Source organism: Durio zibethinus, chromosome 17, assembly GCF_047325235.1.
Source record: "Durio zibethinus cultivar Kanyao isolate XHJ-2024 chromosome 17, ASM4732523v1, whole genome shotgun sequence".
NCBI classification, from domain to species: domain Eukaryota; kingdom Viridiplantae; phylum Streptophyta; class Magnoliopsida; order Malvales; family Malvaceae; genus Durio; species Durio zibethinus.
Window position 1 is genome coordinate 20,354,369 of NC_143178.1, and position 16,132 is coordinate 20,370,500.

General features: G+C 32.4%; 1 protein-coding gene across 1 annotated transcript; it reads right to left on the reverse strand.

Annotated features, from left to right (window-relative positions):
* Positions 1-9,848: 9,848 nt before the first annotated feature.
* On the reverse strand, positions 9,849-15,205 carry LOC111283074 (ribosomal protein L29 family protein). The gene is made up of 3 exons (XM_022871467.2): positions 14,981-15,205; positions 12,969-13,126; positions 9,849-10,254 (listed from the first exon to the last, which is right to left on the reverse strand). Exons 1-3 carry the CDS (start codon positions 15,153-15,155, stop codon positions 10,147-10,149), a joined length of 441 nt encoding a protein of 146 aa, XP_022727202.1. The 5' UTR covers positions 15,156-15,205; the 3' UTR covers positions 9,849-10,146.
* Positions 15,206-16,132: the final 927 nt, after the last annotated feature.

Below are 16,132 nucleotides of genomic sequence, written 5' to 3' on the forward strand. Positions count from 1 at the left end.
GTTGATAATGATCTTGAGCTACTGGGAGAAATTTACATGTTTATTGTTGAGAATGAAGGAACAAAAGTACCAGTAGAACTATAAGCATTGTTAAAAGCATACATGGATATTTTTTAAGAGCCTGAAAGACTGCCTCTAAGGAAAGCACATGATCATAGTATTCCTGTGAAGGTAAAGTCTCAACTAGTGAATTTGAGACCATATAGATTTCCACACCATCAGAAAACCAAGATGGAAAAACAAGTAGCTAACATGTTGGCTGCATCAATCATACAGACAAGCACTAGTCCTTTTGTTTCACCCTATTTATTGGTTAAAAAAAAACAATGGTACATGGAGATTATGCATTGATTATATGCATCTTAATGCCATGACTGGAAAGAATAAATTCCCTATACCTGTGGTGGAAAACTTGATGGATGAGCTTAAAGGATCCAAAAAAATTGACCTAAGATCTAGGTATTAGCAGGTAAAGGTCAAGGGGGACGATATTCCTAAGATTGCCTTCAGAAAACATTAAGGCCATTATAAATTTAAGTTAACGCCATTTGGTCTTACCAACGCCTCTGCCACTTTCCAGTCTTTAATGAATGATGTATTTTCTAAATGTTTGAAGAGATTTGTGTTGGTATTTTTTTTTTAGGATATATTGATTTATAGCCCTGGAATGTAAGAGCTCTTAGAGCATTTACAGACAGTGTTTTTGAGACCTTGAGGAATAACTAGCTTTTTGCTAAAATGAGCAAATATTTTTTGGTTAGTCACAAGTTGAAAACCTAGGCCACATCATTTCATCTAGTGAAGTTTCAACCGACCCTTCTAAAGTTTAAGCTGTGAAGCCACAGCCAAAAACCTTTGAGAAGATTCTTGGGATTGATCGGTTACTATAGGAAATTCATAAAAGGGTATGGTATTATCAGCAGACCACTCGCAGATATGTTAAAAAAAAATGGATTTCACTGGAATTTTGAACCTGTGGCAGCTTTTCAACAGCTCAAAGATGTAGTAAGCAACACTCCTATTTTGGCTTTACCTAATTGCTCTAAACCTTTGTACTTGGAGACTGATGCTAGTTCGTAGGCATTGGAGCCGTGTTGTTCCAAGAAGGAAAACCCATAGCCTATATAAGTAAGGCTTTGGGTCAAGACATACTGTCCTGTCTGTCTATGAGAAAGAATATATAGCCATTTTAATGGCTGGTATCAAATGGAGGCATTATTTGAAGGGTGGACCTTTTATAATTAAAACAGATCATGAGCCTTTGAAGTACTTGTTAGATCATAAACTTACAACCACAATCCAAAAAAAAAGATAGATTAACTAAACTGTTGGGACTAGATTACTCTATACAGTATAGAAATGTAAGTCAAACAATATAGCCGATGCCCTTTCTAGACAGTATGAAGATGTCTCAGTGTTTCAGCATAATCTCTACTGCTATTTTTCCAGAGTGGGTCAAGGAGATGGATAATGACTATATAGCATATGAGTATGCTAGAGTAAAAACTACAGCTTTAGTAGTGTTATCCACGGCTATTCCTAAGTTTTCTTATACTAATGGTATATTAAGATATAAGGGCAGGGTTTACATAGGAAATCATGGGCAGCTGAGGGAGCAGGTATAAGAAATCATGGGCAGTTAAGGGACCAAGTACTCAGAACCTTACACGACGCACAATAAGGGGGACACTCAAATATGTTGGTATCTTATAACAGATTGAAGTTATATTTTTACCGGCTTATGATGCTAAAACAAATCCAAGAGTATGTACAGCAATGTGATATATGCCAGCGAAACAAGGATTACCTCAATCCCACAATTTCAATTGCACACTAGTGATAATTGACAAATTCACTAAATATACACATTTCCTACCACTCTCTCACACATAGACAGCCTTGAACATAGCCAAACTCTACTTATATCAGATTTATAAGCTGCATGGTGCTCTTAGGGCTATTATTTCTGACATGGATAAGGTTTTTACTAGCTCTTTCTGGCAATAATTGATGAAGTTGTTGGGTACTAATGTTCAACTTATTATAGCTTATCACTCTGAAACTGATGGACAGTCTGAGCATCTGAACTAATGTGTGGAACAGTACCTAAGATGCATGTGTTTCCTTCAACCTAAGTCTTGGAGTAAGTGGCTTGCGTTGGCTGAACGGTGGTATAACATCAACTATCACACTATTCTCAAGATAACTCCCTTTCGAGCACTCTATGGTTATGCACCACCCGGGTTCTTATGTGATGGCAGTTCAAATGCTAAAGTGGGAACAGTTGAAGAGTTGATGAAGGAAAGAAAACAACTGAGCAAGTTGATGACTAACCAGTTAGACAAGCACAACACAGAATGAAGTTTTATTCTGATAGGCAGAGAAGTGAGAGAGAACTTCAAGTGGGGGATGAAATGTATTTGAAGATTCAACCTTATAGACAAACTACTATGGCATTGAAGAAAAAATCTCAACCTCTCCTCTAGGTATTATAGACCATAAAAGGTAATAGCCAAAACTAGTCCAGTTGCTTATAAGTTATAGTTGTCTGCTTCTACTAAAGTTCATCCTGTGTTCCATGTTAGCTTATTGAAAAGGAAAATTGGACCTAAGATTGTGCCTAGCATATCGCCTCCAAAAGTAACTGATAACCGACAACCAATGGTTTATCTTGCTGCTGTGTTGAATAAGAGAATAATCAAGAGAGGCAAACAAGTTATCACTCAACTGCTGATGGAATGGATCAATCTTGGTCCTGATAATGTAACATGGGAAGACTATTCAGTTTTAATTTCTCAATTTCCATCTTTTCATCCTTGGGGACAAGGATTTACTACAGCAAGGGTTAATGTAACAAATTTGGAAGCTATAACAATTCAACCACGGAAGGCAGAACACAGGGAGAGCATCAAGAAGTTGACAGTGGCAGATTCTAGAAGGGAAGGAAAAGACGAAAAATGGAATGTAACCATTGGAGATGTTGAGGCTGTTTGAAGAATGCTGAGTTGGTGTTGCACGATTAATGATATGGTCAATTTAGCAACTGTTAAATGCTGCATTCCTATTGTTCTATTGTACTGATAGACAGTTATGAAATTTACACATATGATGTTATAAATAAACAGTATCGTAATGATCCTTTCTCAATTCTCTGGTCTTATTTTCTCTCAGATTTATTTCTCTCTTTCTGGTCTATTTTTATTCTTTACTTAATTTCATTTGCAACATCCATTCTGCAACATGAAACTGGGAGGTGGTAGGGTTGCTAGGTTGAGGACTGGAGGGAGGCTGGTTAGGGTATAGCTTGGTGGCCCAATTGGCCAGACCAAGCGTAGGTGATGTTTTGGCGGTTTTGTACTTCATAAAAACTTCAAAGGCGAACAACTTTTTATGAAGTTCATCAAAGGAGGTTGAGGTTTCACGTGCACGAATAGCAAAGATGATGGAGCTGAACTCATCGCCAAGGTTGGCCAGGATTTTGTTTGTAAGTTGATCAGGTGCCACGGAGCACATCCATGAGTGATAGTGCCCCAGAAAGGGGCTTGACATATGTTGCATATCCATAGTGATAGGTTGAGTACCCATGTGTAATCGATAAAGAAGGCTAGACACATACATGAGATGACCTTGAGAGGGCTTAGCATAAGACTTTCGGAAAGACTAGAGAGCTCCATGCGTCAAAGGAGGCTTTCACCACGGCATTAAATGGCACAAGTGTAGGGGGAGAAAGAGCCGAGTATCACATTTAGAAGCAATTAATCTTGTCAAATCCAAGAGTATGCAAGGTTTGGAACAGGATCATTATCGAGTTGGGGCAGGACATGGAAAAAAACCAGCTATGTAGTCAAGCAGATCATAGTCATACCCAATAAGAAGGGTATTGAACTGTAGATGTAAAAAAGAATAGATGGTTGGGGTGAGCTTGATAGGGAATTGGGTGGAGACGTTTATGGTGATGAGAGTCGTCAAGTGGGCTGACTAACAGAGGAGGCAGGTTTAGTCATGTTTGGATCGTAAGGGCTCTTGATACCATGAAGAGAAATAATAAGAGATTGATTTTTAGTGAAATTGGCTCAGTCATTTTCTTTGTATTAGATATATATTGTATAAATACACGAGGTTAAAAGAAAAGTCCAAATTGGCTAAACAACTTTCCAGAAATAAAACTAAATAAAAAAATAGAAAAAAGAAAGATAACAAATAAAGGACAAAATTTACATAAAATTTTTTACGTGAAGTTTGTGAAATTTTTTAAAAAAAGTGATTAATAAAAATTTTAATAAAATTTTTAAATTAATAAAATTTAATGTGAAAATCAATTATATATAAAAAAATTATAAATATTATTTATAATTCAAATTCAATCGATATAATAATAAAAATTTTGTTAATATTTTTATTAAAAATATTATTTAATAAATATATCAAAATTTTTTAAAATTTTACAATCTTGATTTATATGATTGAAATTTCTTAATTTATCGATTTTGTGTCATGTCCCGAGACCAAGACGCAGCACAGTCATATTACCTTGAAGTAAATCTTAAAATAATACGAAACCTTCTTTCTTAATCATTATAAAATTCCTCGATAAAACAATTTATCAAGTAAAATTCATGTCTTTAATCTAACTGATGTTACATTTTTATAGATCTAGATACAAACCATATAAAATACAAAACCGTTTTGTAAGATTTCATTGGTCAACATTTTCTTCGATGACTAAGTAATATTTTTCATTTGATCTCCTAACTTCTCACAAAACTAAGCAAGCTTATCACGTACTTATCTGTAAAGAAAAAGTAAAAGGGAAATGAGTAAACCACAGCTCAGCAAGTATAGGCTCACGTACCTTACCGGATTAAGCATTATTTTCATACATATCATATAAATCATTCAAAATATTTGTCAAATCATAATGTCAAAACATTTCAAAATCATCGTTTTGTCAAATATTTCATAAATTCATAAATCAATGTGAAAATATGTCACTTCATAAATCATTACAAAATATCTTATCATTCAAATATCGTAATCAAACCAAATCATAGATCAATCATTAAAAATCATCGTAAATCATCATTATCAATCGTTTATCATTAGCTACGGTTACTGCTATAACCCATGACATTAGCTGTATCGATAATTTTATTCTCATGATCATTGTTAACTATTATAACCCGCTAGCCAGAGTCTTACGCTAACTACTATAACTCGTTAGCAGTGCTGTATAATTATATCTATGCTAACTACTATAACCCGTTAGCCAGGGCTGTAGAATTAGTTCTTATGTCGATGATCTCACTTCTTAGAGATATAAAAATGTAACCATCATAAAATTATTCTTTAAACATAAATCATTTTCTCATTTCATTCATAAGTATGATTTATCATTTATATAAAGAAATACAAAATAATCATATGCTTGATCTTATTTTCATACATAAAAAATAATGAAATAAAATATTCATTCATTTAGAAACATATATATATACATAGTTTCGAAAACAAGTAAAGTGTATAAGATTCTTCTTACTTCTTTTCGATTCCATCATTTAGTTTTTCTCCTAAAATAATTAATGGCCTATTCAAGATAATTTCAACAAACAGTAATTAATCAACCCATTTGAAATCATTTATACCAAAATAACTAAGTTAAACAAGAAAAAACTCAAGTAACTAATTCTAGCAGCCTGTACTACTTTCACTAAAATGATCATATCTCAAAATATCCAACTCGGAATTAAAATCTTTTTAATGCGTTAGAAACTAGACTCGATAAGCTTTCTAACCATATCCAGCTCATCTCGTGATTTTTTGTGGATTAATTATAACAATTTTTGCAATCCACGTTAGATGTTGTTGCTAGACAGCCTGTATACATTCTCATAAAAATTACGTATTTATTTATAGGAAATTCCAAATTCAATTTCGCTTTTTTTTTTTTTTTGGAAAGTAGACTCAATAAGCTTTTCAAACATATATAGCTTACCTGTAAATCCTTGTATCAAAATTAAGATAATTTTCGTAATTCAACCCTGATGCTACTGCTTTACAGCCTGCATATACTTACGTAAAAATTAGACAACTCTCCATAAAAAATTTGGATTTGACTTCTATTTATTTCATTAGAAAGTAGATTCAACATGCTTTCCAACGATATATAATAATCATAGAGATAATTTATCCATTAATATAGAATCCTATTTTAATTTAGTATTGTAGATCATAGCATCTCATCTAAAAATAGAATTTTTCCTTCAATCTTTAAAAACTCAAATCCTCACTTTTAGCCTTTAAACTCTATTCAATAATCATCAATAAATCTTAAGAACATAAAATAAACAAAGTCCAGTAATTTACTCAAATAAATCATGAAGATTAATGAAAGATTTCATAATTTTTCTTGGTTTTGCTCTCAACACTTCAACTCCAAATAATAGCAATCAACTCAATATTTCTTCTTAAATAAAAAGAGGGTATATACTCACCTTTAAAGGATTAACTTGATTGTAGCATCTGATTTTGAATCGTCAACTTGTTCTTTTATATTCTCTAACCCTAAAGAAGATGAGAAAAAAAAACTCTCATTTCTTTTTTATTTCTCGATAGCTAGGTTTTTTTTTATTTAATAACTCAATTTTTTTTTATTAATTAATCTCTTAATAAATTGATGTACTTTGGTATTAGTCTAGCTCAATTATCATTTGAGTTGGGTATCACGTTTTGATTTTTTATTTTAATTTTTATTTACTCATTTCTAGTAAAAATTTTGCAAACTTTATTTGTAAAATTTCGTCTAAATCTTTCCCTCCGAATAGGAGTTGACCAAAAGTTCATAACAACAGGAAACAGAATATCTATTTGAAAAAAAAATTTCAACATTTATTCTTTAACAGAGCGGAGCTTTCAAGCCTAAACAGATCTATCCTGTTTGACAGTGGAGTGTGGAGCCCTGGTTTGACAGTGAAGATCACAAAATGAAGATTAAAAAAGCACAGACAAGGAAAGCCTAAATGCTTGCGAGGTAACTGACTACTGAAAATGACTAGTCCTGCGGCTGAGTATGTTTAAAATACAAGTGTGCCCAATGAGCAGGCTGGATCATTGGGGTGGATCGATCTATATATCCTGCATTAACTTTATATATGTATAGCCATCTAGCGGAATATGATACCAACTTCGACTTTATTACCTGTCCTTGTCATCTCACAAACTGATAGAAAAGGCTTTGCTCTTTTCATTGGGGAATTGCCTTCTTGAAATGACATACAGCTTTATGAATCACTGCTTAAAATGTGTAGGCAGTACACAGGCAAAATAATAATCCATTGGCTTCTTTGGTATCCAGGGCATATCCAATAACTTTGGGAATTAAGTATTGTTCAGAGTACAAAGGATACTGATGTCCACGGACTCTCATTGAACATTCTTGTAGTCATTTCTAATTGTTACTCTTGTTTTTGTGTGCCTTTTATGGTAACAAAGGCTAGCTTGAAGATTGAGATAACAATCTCAACAGTCACTACAAAACTCAGATACTCAACATTTGAAAATTTTCAAGTGAGAATGAAGTATAAATGGGAAATAAGCCTTCAAGAGTCCTCACTCAGCTAAAGATTAATTGCACTCAATCAGCATATGAGATCATCAAATTATGATGAAGGCACTGAGAACATAATGAGTAGTCTGAAGTGACATAGTTTTCAGTAAATTATAGCTTGTAGACTGCTGGAATTTGAAAGTCAATGGAAAAATAAACCAGATTAAAAGAGTAAAGCTTTTCAGAGAAAATTCTGAATATATTATCACCCCAAAAAATAAAAATTACCTTATAAATAAATTAGAATGATCCAACTGCAATCAGAGGACGTAGGTTGAAAGGAAAATCTCTTCAATATCAGTCAGACCCTCAAACCTCTCAACCGGCATCAAAATAGGGCAAACATCCGCACTGCTCACAAAATAGAAGTCACTAGTCCATGGGATCATGACTTCTTTAGAACAAGTCTACCGTGTATGAAAGTAAACGTTATTTAAAATTTTAATAAAAATTATATATAAATTTAGTAAAAAAAATTTTTATGTAACATGTTATTAATTTAATATGATAATTTTTATATTTTATATATATTTAATGTAAAATAAATTCGATATACATAAATAGTTAAATTTTCATGATAGTAAGAAATTTCAGGTAGTTTTCTTGATATAATAGTCCATCTAACAATTCAGATCCCGCAATAGGTAACATATGTAGACAAGGACTGGCTCTCTTAGAAGGCACAAAGACCTTCTCCTAACGTTCTCACCAGCATTAAGTAGTAGGGGTCGAATCTAGGTACATCAGTGTTTACAGTCCACCACATGCATCTTACTGTAAGGACAGACAGAAATATATATATATATATATATATATATATATTAATGATGTCAAGGACACGTGAGAGAGCAGAACTTACATGTAAATGGTTACATCAATCACAGCAAGAAGAGAAAGGAAAGATCATAGGCGTATTATGGATTTTTTTTAGGGTTATAATATATATAATGTCTTACATATTAATCAATTTTATCAATTAAAATTATGTTTATGAGAAAATTTTAGAATATAAGACGAAAAAAAATTTTTTTAATTTGTTTGTTTTTTGCTCTTTGAGATGTTCAAGAGAAAATTTTAAAAATGCTTAAAAAAATTTTCTTTTAAATTTTTTTTTTTACTTTTCACTTTAAATAAAAGATTCCCTCTGAAAAAGAATTGTCAATTTACCTTCACCCAGAGAAATCATTTGTTTATGATGATCATGAAATTAGTCACATGTATTAGTTGTTTCCACATTCGACAATGCTTGTAGAAACTATTCGCTTGTTAAACCTTCATCAACCTTGAAGGTTGCAATTAAAAGAATATAGTTGAAGGAATTTTATTAATCTTGCAATTGTAATTAAGGATGGCCTTCTACGACCTGAGTCGACAAGATATGGTTCACCGCTTTTGATTTATCATCTTGATTTAACCTTTTGGTAAGAGCCTATTTACTATTCGCCATTTTTCAAACAATTTCACTGTCTACTTTTCGCTAATTATCAGTCATACAATTAACAAGAATGTTCATGTAAGCGCCACCTATTGGCTCATGTTCTTTGATATTTTCATGTGAAATGATAAGTTTAAGCATGAAAAATCTCGCCCAAGAAGTCAATCAGCCCCTTATAGGTAGCATGTTTTAGATTTAGTGAAAGAGATTTCTCCTATCGACACTTACACCATATGTCAATGGATCATGTAACGTAGGAATATATGGTAAATATTTTTAAAAGGTAGCTAATGATAAACATAAAATTTTACAAAACCATATAAAGATATATTAAGGTGACAAATTAAACGAAATGAATCGAATCAAATTATTTTAAATTGTTTCAAGTTCAAATTAAGTTTTGAGTCATTGTAAATTTGATTTTTTTAATTGTTATTCAAATTGTTATAATTCAAATAACTTTAGGTCTAATTTGCTGAATTTTAGAGTAAAGTCAGCTTAATTTAAAAATTTTTAACGCAAAAATAATTTAATTTTTGATCCTTTCCAGCATCGTTTTATATTGTTTGGATTCGAATAATTTTAATTTTAAATTATTTCAGATTTAATTTAAATGAGTTTGAATTATTGATTTTTCCGACTAAATAAAGTTTGATTAATTTCAAATTAATGAATTAAATGAACTTTTTAAGTTAAATATTAAAAAAATGAATATCCTCCTTATTACATAAAAAGGAAAATTATTCATTGGTTGCAGCTATGAAACTTTGATATTCAAACATTAGAAAATTTTAAAGAGAGAAAGAAGTGTAAAAAAGAAATAAGATTAGGAGTTAGATTTCATGGTTCTCACCCAGGTACAGACAACCTGCCTGCAATAATGTTGTATTAATCCTGATAAACATAGTTATGTTGTTGATGAATTATATCCCTACCATATTGAATATGTGCCATCTCACAACAGAAAAAAACGCTAATAATGTTCCTAAAGAGATGGCCACCTAAGATCTTTGATGCAATAATGGAAGGATGCAGTCCTACACATGGAAAAGAAAAAAAGGGAGCATAACATTTTCCAGCAAGAAAAGATAAGCAGTTTAGTACAATATCACAGAGCATTTATCATCCTCTTCATCTCTGCAGACCTCCTGGGATCTGGGTCTTCGATTGCTCTTTCAGTAAGTACATGCTTGATTCGGCACATCGACTTCCTTACCTAAACAACAAAAAATCCAGTTAGCAAAATCTGCTTCCTAAATGATGGAGTATTAAAAATTGGGAACTTGAAGCACGAATGATTGCACTCAAATTTTTAGTATTAGCGAGTAGGATTATCAAAAATGAAAATACACAGAAAATATTATGAGTAGTAGTCTGAAATAAGATAACCTAGTTGCGAGAAAAATATTGCTCATAGACATGAAATTTGAGATCAGAAGACTGAACTTTTTTCAATATTATCAACCACACGAACTAAATATTAACTTATCAATAAATTCCAAATTACCATCACCAAATTCAATCCATAGTTGAAGGTAGAAAGGAAAATCACTTTTGCTAAATTCGAACTTCCAAGACCAAGTCAGTAATCAGCATTGATGAATTCACCAGGTCTTCTCAGTCAGAACCACTCCCAACTGGCAATGAAATATTAAAAAAAAAAAAAAAATCTACACTGCCAATTAAATAGATATCAAGTAATAACTAGAGAAGGGACTCTCACAAGGCACTTTAGCTTTAAATTACCAATTTGGAGAGTTCCAAGCACAAAAAAGATAATATACCATGACATTCATGCCATGATATTAATACACTTAACTGTCTAATATCAAGGCTCGAAAACCCCCTAAACCCAAGGCCTTTAAGAAGTCCATGGGCCATTTAGTTCTTAAATTCTGCTCCTCCACATAATTCCCTAAAATGAGTTTATGTGCTAAGGACTTCTTTAGAGTTGATATACCACTAAAGGAAGCATTTAATACTGGTATATTTCTGATTAAGAAATTTCAAATAGTTTGCTTGATACAAGTCATCTCAGATTTCAGACCTTTCAGGATACAGTGGGTTAATATAGGCACACACTGGCTCTCTTATAAGGCTCAAAAACCTTCAACTAACATTTTCAGCAGCATTTAACGGGAAACTTTGGTACATCAGTGTTTACAGTCCACCAGATCTTACAAAGGACAGACGGAAATATTAATTATATTAAGGATTTCAGAGATAGCAAAACTTGCATATAAATGAATACATTGATCATGGGGAAGGAATTCTAATTTTTCCCACAGCTGGCCACCTAATCCATCAGAACCAAGAAGTGAATGGAAATGACCATTTATGTCTTGCCACCCTTGACCAACCACCCAGAGAACCCATCAAATTTGTTTGTTATGATGCGGTCAGTCACATTAATTAGATGTCAACAACTTTCATCCACTTGCTAAAACAGTTCATGTCACAACAATTCACTAGTTGAACCTATATATGCTTTAGAAAGTTAGTAAAAAAGTGTAAATGCTGTAAAGTAGGTATATCAAGAACTTGAACCTTTTGAACCAAAAAAATAAAAAAGAAAAAAGAAAAAGAATTTGAACCTCTAACTAGAGATTTTATAAGAAGGGATCCCAAACCTGATGTTCAGAGCCCATTGTAGACACTTGATTTTAGTTCCCAATATATCTTCTCTTGGTACTAGTAAAAATTTGTGTTAACAGAAAATTCCTTTACCGCATGGAGCAAAGAAAGTAATCCATAACAAGCAACAAGGTTACTTCGCCATACAGAGGTAGTGGAAGTAACCCCAGAATGAGTGGTAAGGTTCCTGAGTTAATTCCACTCTTCGGATGTTAGTGTTTGGCTTGGTGGCTCAGACATGGAGAGAGTTAAGAGGTCTTTGTCTTAACTTTCCTTGAATTACATCAATGCTTCCCTTTCAGTACACGTGGCACACTCACACTGCCAAGTGTGCTATCACAAACCTCAGAACAACCACCAATAACCTTAACACCTACAAGAAAAGTCTTTAATGCCTGGTGAGCTTGCATCCTTCTTTGGCTTGCATTAACTACATCAATTCATTTGAGGTGATCCTTGGCTATTTCAAAAACTCTCTCTCTAGAATTCTCTCTGCAATCCTCTCTAAGTTCTCTCTACATTCTTCCCTTCCCTTGTTCTTCCCTTTAATACTCCTTATTCTCTAAATCTTGCTCAGCCACCGACCAAAGCACTCGATGCTTCAGGATCTGCTCTAGTCTTCCTCTCTTCCACACTCTTTATATCCCGTTTTACTTGCAAGACTACCTTTCTCTTCCAGAAGAACACCTCTACACTCATGATCATTATAAACACACGGTTGACAGCATAAGGTAAAAAAAAGCTGGTGGCAATGGCAATGGGGCACAAAAAAACCTGAGTGGATATAGAGATCCCCAATAGCTTCTATGGTTAGTTGGAAAGTAGGTTGGGATGCCAAATTGATCACAAAACAGAGTGAGGTGCTTGCTATGAGAAGGTAGCAAAATCTTATTCACTAATAGATATCCTTATCACTCAACTTAAACCTCAAAGTGGATCTGGTATCCTATCCCTGAGAAATTCTTTGCCTAGTTAATGGGTAAAACAAGTCTGACCGTCCATTCTATGCAAAATCAAGAAGACTAATGCAGAGCATAATTTCTGAAAATATTCCAAAACAAATTTGATTGTTCCATAGGTAAGCTACAAGGAAAATCCATATATGAGTAGTTCATTTTAAGATCTTTTAACCATTTGTTTTTCACTTAAATGAAAATATCCCAGTATTTCTAGGTACTGAAAGATGGTAATTTATTTCATAATAGTCTTTGTATAATCAATCAAACATTTGACAATATTTTAGCAACAACAATGACATAGTATGTCAAATGACAAGCAAAAGCAACAGGAATATACCTTGGGAATGCGTTCTGGATTTGGAAACCGAAGATTCTGGGCATGAAGCATCTGACGCTGAGTCATCAGCATGTTCTTCTCTTTCAAAAGAACATACCATAGTTTATGGAGATCATCCCAAGACTTTAGGCGCAGTTCAGAAGCTTTCCAACTACGACCTGACAAGCAATGAAATTTTGAGATAAAATTGGGCAAATCAGAACAGCAGTTGAACTTTAACTTCAATTACCATAGTAGCTACATCAGTGGGCTTAGGTGTCAAAATGCAGCCCTGCCCTTTTTGGGGCAGGGAGTTGCGCTTGGGAAAAAATGTTTTTTGAAAATTTGAAATAAATTATGTATTTCTTTGACCTTTCTATAGAATATCATTACTACCATGAACAGAATTAGGCATAAAAAATTACATTGTATTAGTTACTTATGTGAAAAATGACTTCTAACTCCAGTTTGTATATTCAAGAGCAAAAACTAATAGAGACTAAAACATTAATCATATCATATATTACTCCTTTTTTCTTGGTGCAATATCATACATTACACTAAATAAGGAAAAAGCAATTGTAGTTACTTATCTGGAAAAGAGAGCCAACATTTAATACTATCACATCATTAATTATTCCTTTTATTCTGCGCCAACTCAAAAGGAAACAGAAAGCTAACTATTTGGGGGTCTGCTTAAGCCATCTGGTATGATGCAAATATATCCTGAAAGTGTTATGAGTTCATATGTTATAATAAAAAAAAAACCAATTCTGTGTTTAAGCCTAGGAGGTGAAAAATGATGCAAGATCAGTGCATCCTTCATCTAAGAGTGCAACAGTAGTTACATGCTTTATTAGCTAAACAGATTCAGTGGAAAGAACTGCTTCACGATCAAGCCAATCATAACAAATATTAAAAAATAAGGTGTAATTCTTGAGGAAGCTGCATTTCTGGTCGATAAACAGCTACGTTGAATGAATCTCGTTGCAGTGATTGGCAATCCAGTCTATCCTAGATACCATATATCACCAGATCCTCAAGAGTACTAAACAATGAACTCCAATGAAACTATCACACTTATCCCAAATTGCAATATATCCAACAGCACCAACTATCCAACAACTTCAAAAGATAAACTGCATTACTTGAATTCAAATTTAGTAAAGTGACAGATGATTTATCTGTTTCAGAAAGAAGTATATAAATTTGCACATACACACCAATAAAATATGATCTTTCACCCAAAGTGACAAGTAAAAGATCTCCACAGTCAGCAAGAACTTGAATATTTCTTAAATTACAACTCCAATATCACAACTAAATTCCCATGTGCATGAAAGTGGTTAAGACAGAATTTAGCTGTAGCTCATGAGACTAAGCACAAGAAAGTTGATTTTTGCTATTAGGTCAATGTTATCAGGATTTTTTTAACAGGTACCTACTGTATCAACAGTTATCTTTTTTGTGCTAATAAATGGCATCTAAAATTCCATTAACCCCTTACAATTTGTTTTACAATTAGAAATTAAATGACTACCTTGGACCCTTAACTCCAACTTTCGGAAACACTAAACCATTAAGTCAGTGAAATAAACAAGTATGAATGTGGGACCAGCAATCAAAGCTTCAAAGTTCCAAAGAAGTTCAAAGATATGTTGTTCGAGCATTTCTGATGGCTTATACTTTATTACGAGCAAATAACTGAAATCAGCAATAGCAATGGATTCAAGGAATAATAAACTCCAAAAGGTTCCATGATTTCCATTGTGAACACAACTGAAATGTTGTCATTGAAATTTCAAATAGTTTAATAAACTAACCAGCTAATTGCTCATTTTCATTTGTCAGACATACATGGGTAAGACATCAGCAAAGGTACGCAATTTCCGGAATATGGTATTTATTTTCTAGCACAAAAAAAAAAACAACAATACAAACAGCTTTTTTTTTCACAAGAATTTGGAAAAAAAAAATGAAGAAAGCAAAGAAAACCCAGGATCAACAAAATGAAAAGTAAACAAGGATTGTACCGTAGACAGGTTTTTCATCATCAGGGTTTCTATCAGCCTCAAAGAACTGCTCAAGAGGGTTAGGATTCGTGGGAGCAGCTACCGATGCGGCGGCAGTGGCGGCGGCGGCAGCTGAACTTTCTGATTTAGCTGCTGCCAAGAGAGCTGTCCTCCCAACAAACCTCGACAGAAACATGGTTATTTGATTTTGCTGAGACTTCCCTTTTTCTTTTTCAAAGATTTTTCTTCCAAAAATATTTATAGCGAAGAATTTGGGGTTTTCTTGGGGTTTAAGAGCCCACGGCCCACTACAGAAATAAACAAAATAAACCTAAAATGTTTATCCAGTTAATCATGGGCCACACTAAGATGTTTACTTTCTTCTTTTTACGTATTAAAGTCCGCAAGAAAGGAGGCTGCAAATTTTTTTTATATTCAAATTTTAAATTTATTAAATGATATTTAAATTGATTTTATAAATTAAATGAGTTATATTTAGAATTTTATTTTATTAATAGAAATTATTATATTTTTAATTAAAATTTGTATAATTTTCTTAATTTTTTTAAAAATGTAATCATATTAAAAATTTTAATACAAGTTAATGTTAATATAATCAAAACTGTAAATTGTGCTAATGCATCTGAGAAATAAAATATTTATTACAAATACAATGATGAGACTGTCTTTCAATAAATCAATAGATAACTTATGAATGAAAGTATATTTCAATTAATTTTAATAAAAATTAATTAATGTTAAAATTCTTAAGTCTTGAAATTAATATGTTAACTAATATTTTTCATTTAAATAACTAATAATATGGTTTTTTTTTTAAGGATTTCAATTTTTAAATATATCATAAATTTAATTATTTTTCAAAGTAAATATGAAATAATAATTTTTTAATTCAATGATAAATTTTATTTGATTCTTTAAAATTTTATTTAACAATGTTAAAATATCTCTCATACAACCTAAAAATAAAAAATAAATCCATAATATCACAGTGTTTTGCATAATGATAACAAATTTTTATGTTTATAAGTATTTAAATTTATAGAGTTTATCATTATAATATAAATTAATACATTTTCCTCCTACTCTTCTTTTGCTTCTTTTTTTCCTTTTGCATTGATTTTTCTCTTTTTTCATTTTTAATTTTTCCTTAAT

Bases quoted from the DNA above. Each gene is read 5' to 3' on its own strand.
- LOC111283074 (XM_022871467.2), bottom strand. From the start codon at position 15,155: ATGTTTCTGTCGAGGTTTGTTGGGAGGACAGCTCTCTTGGCAGCAGCT. The intron at 13,127-14,980 runs GTACAATCCTTG...ATTGCTTGTCAG, and splicing joins TGATGAAAAACCTGTCTACG to GTCGTAGTTGGAAAGCTTCT. The intron at 10,255-12,968 runs GTATATTCCTGT...TTTGTTGTTTAG, and splicing joins ATCCAGAACGCATTCCCAAG to GTAAGGAAGTCGATGTGCCG.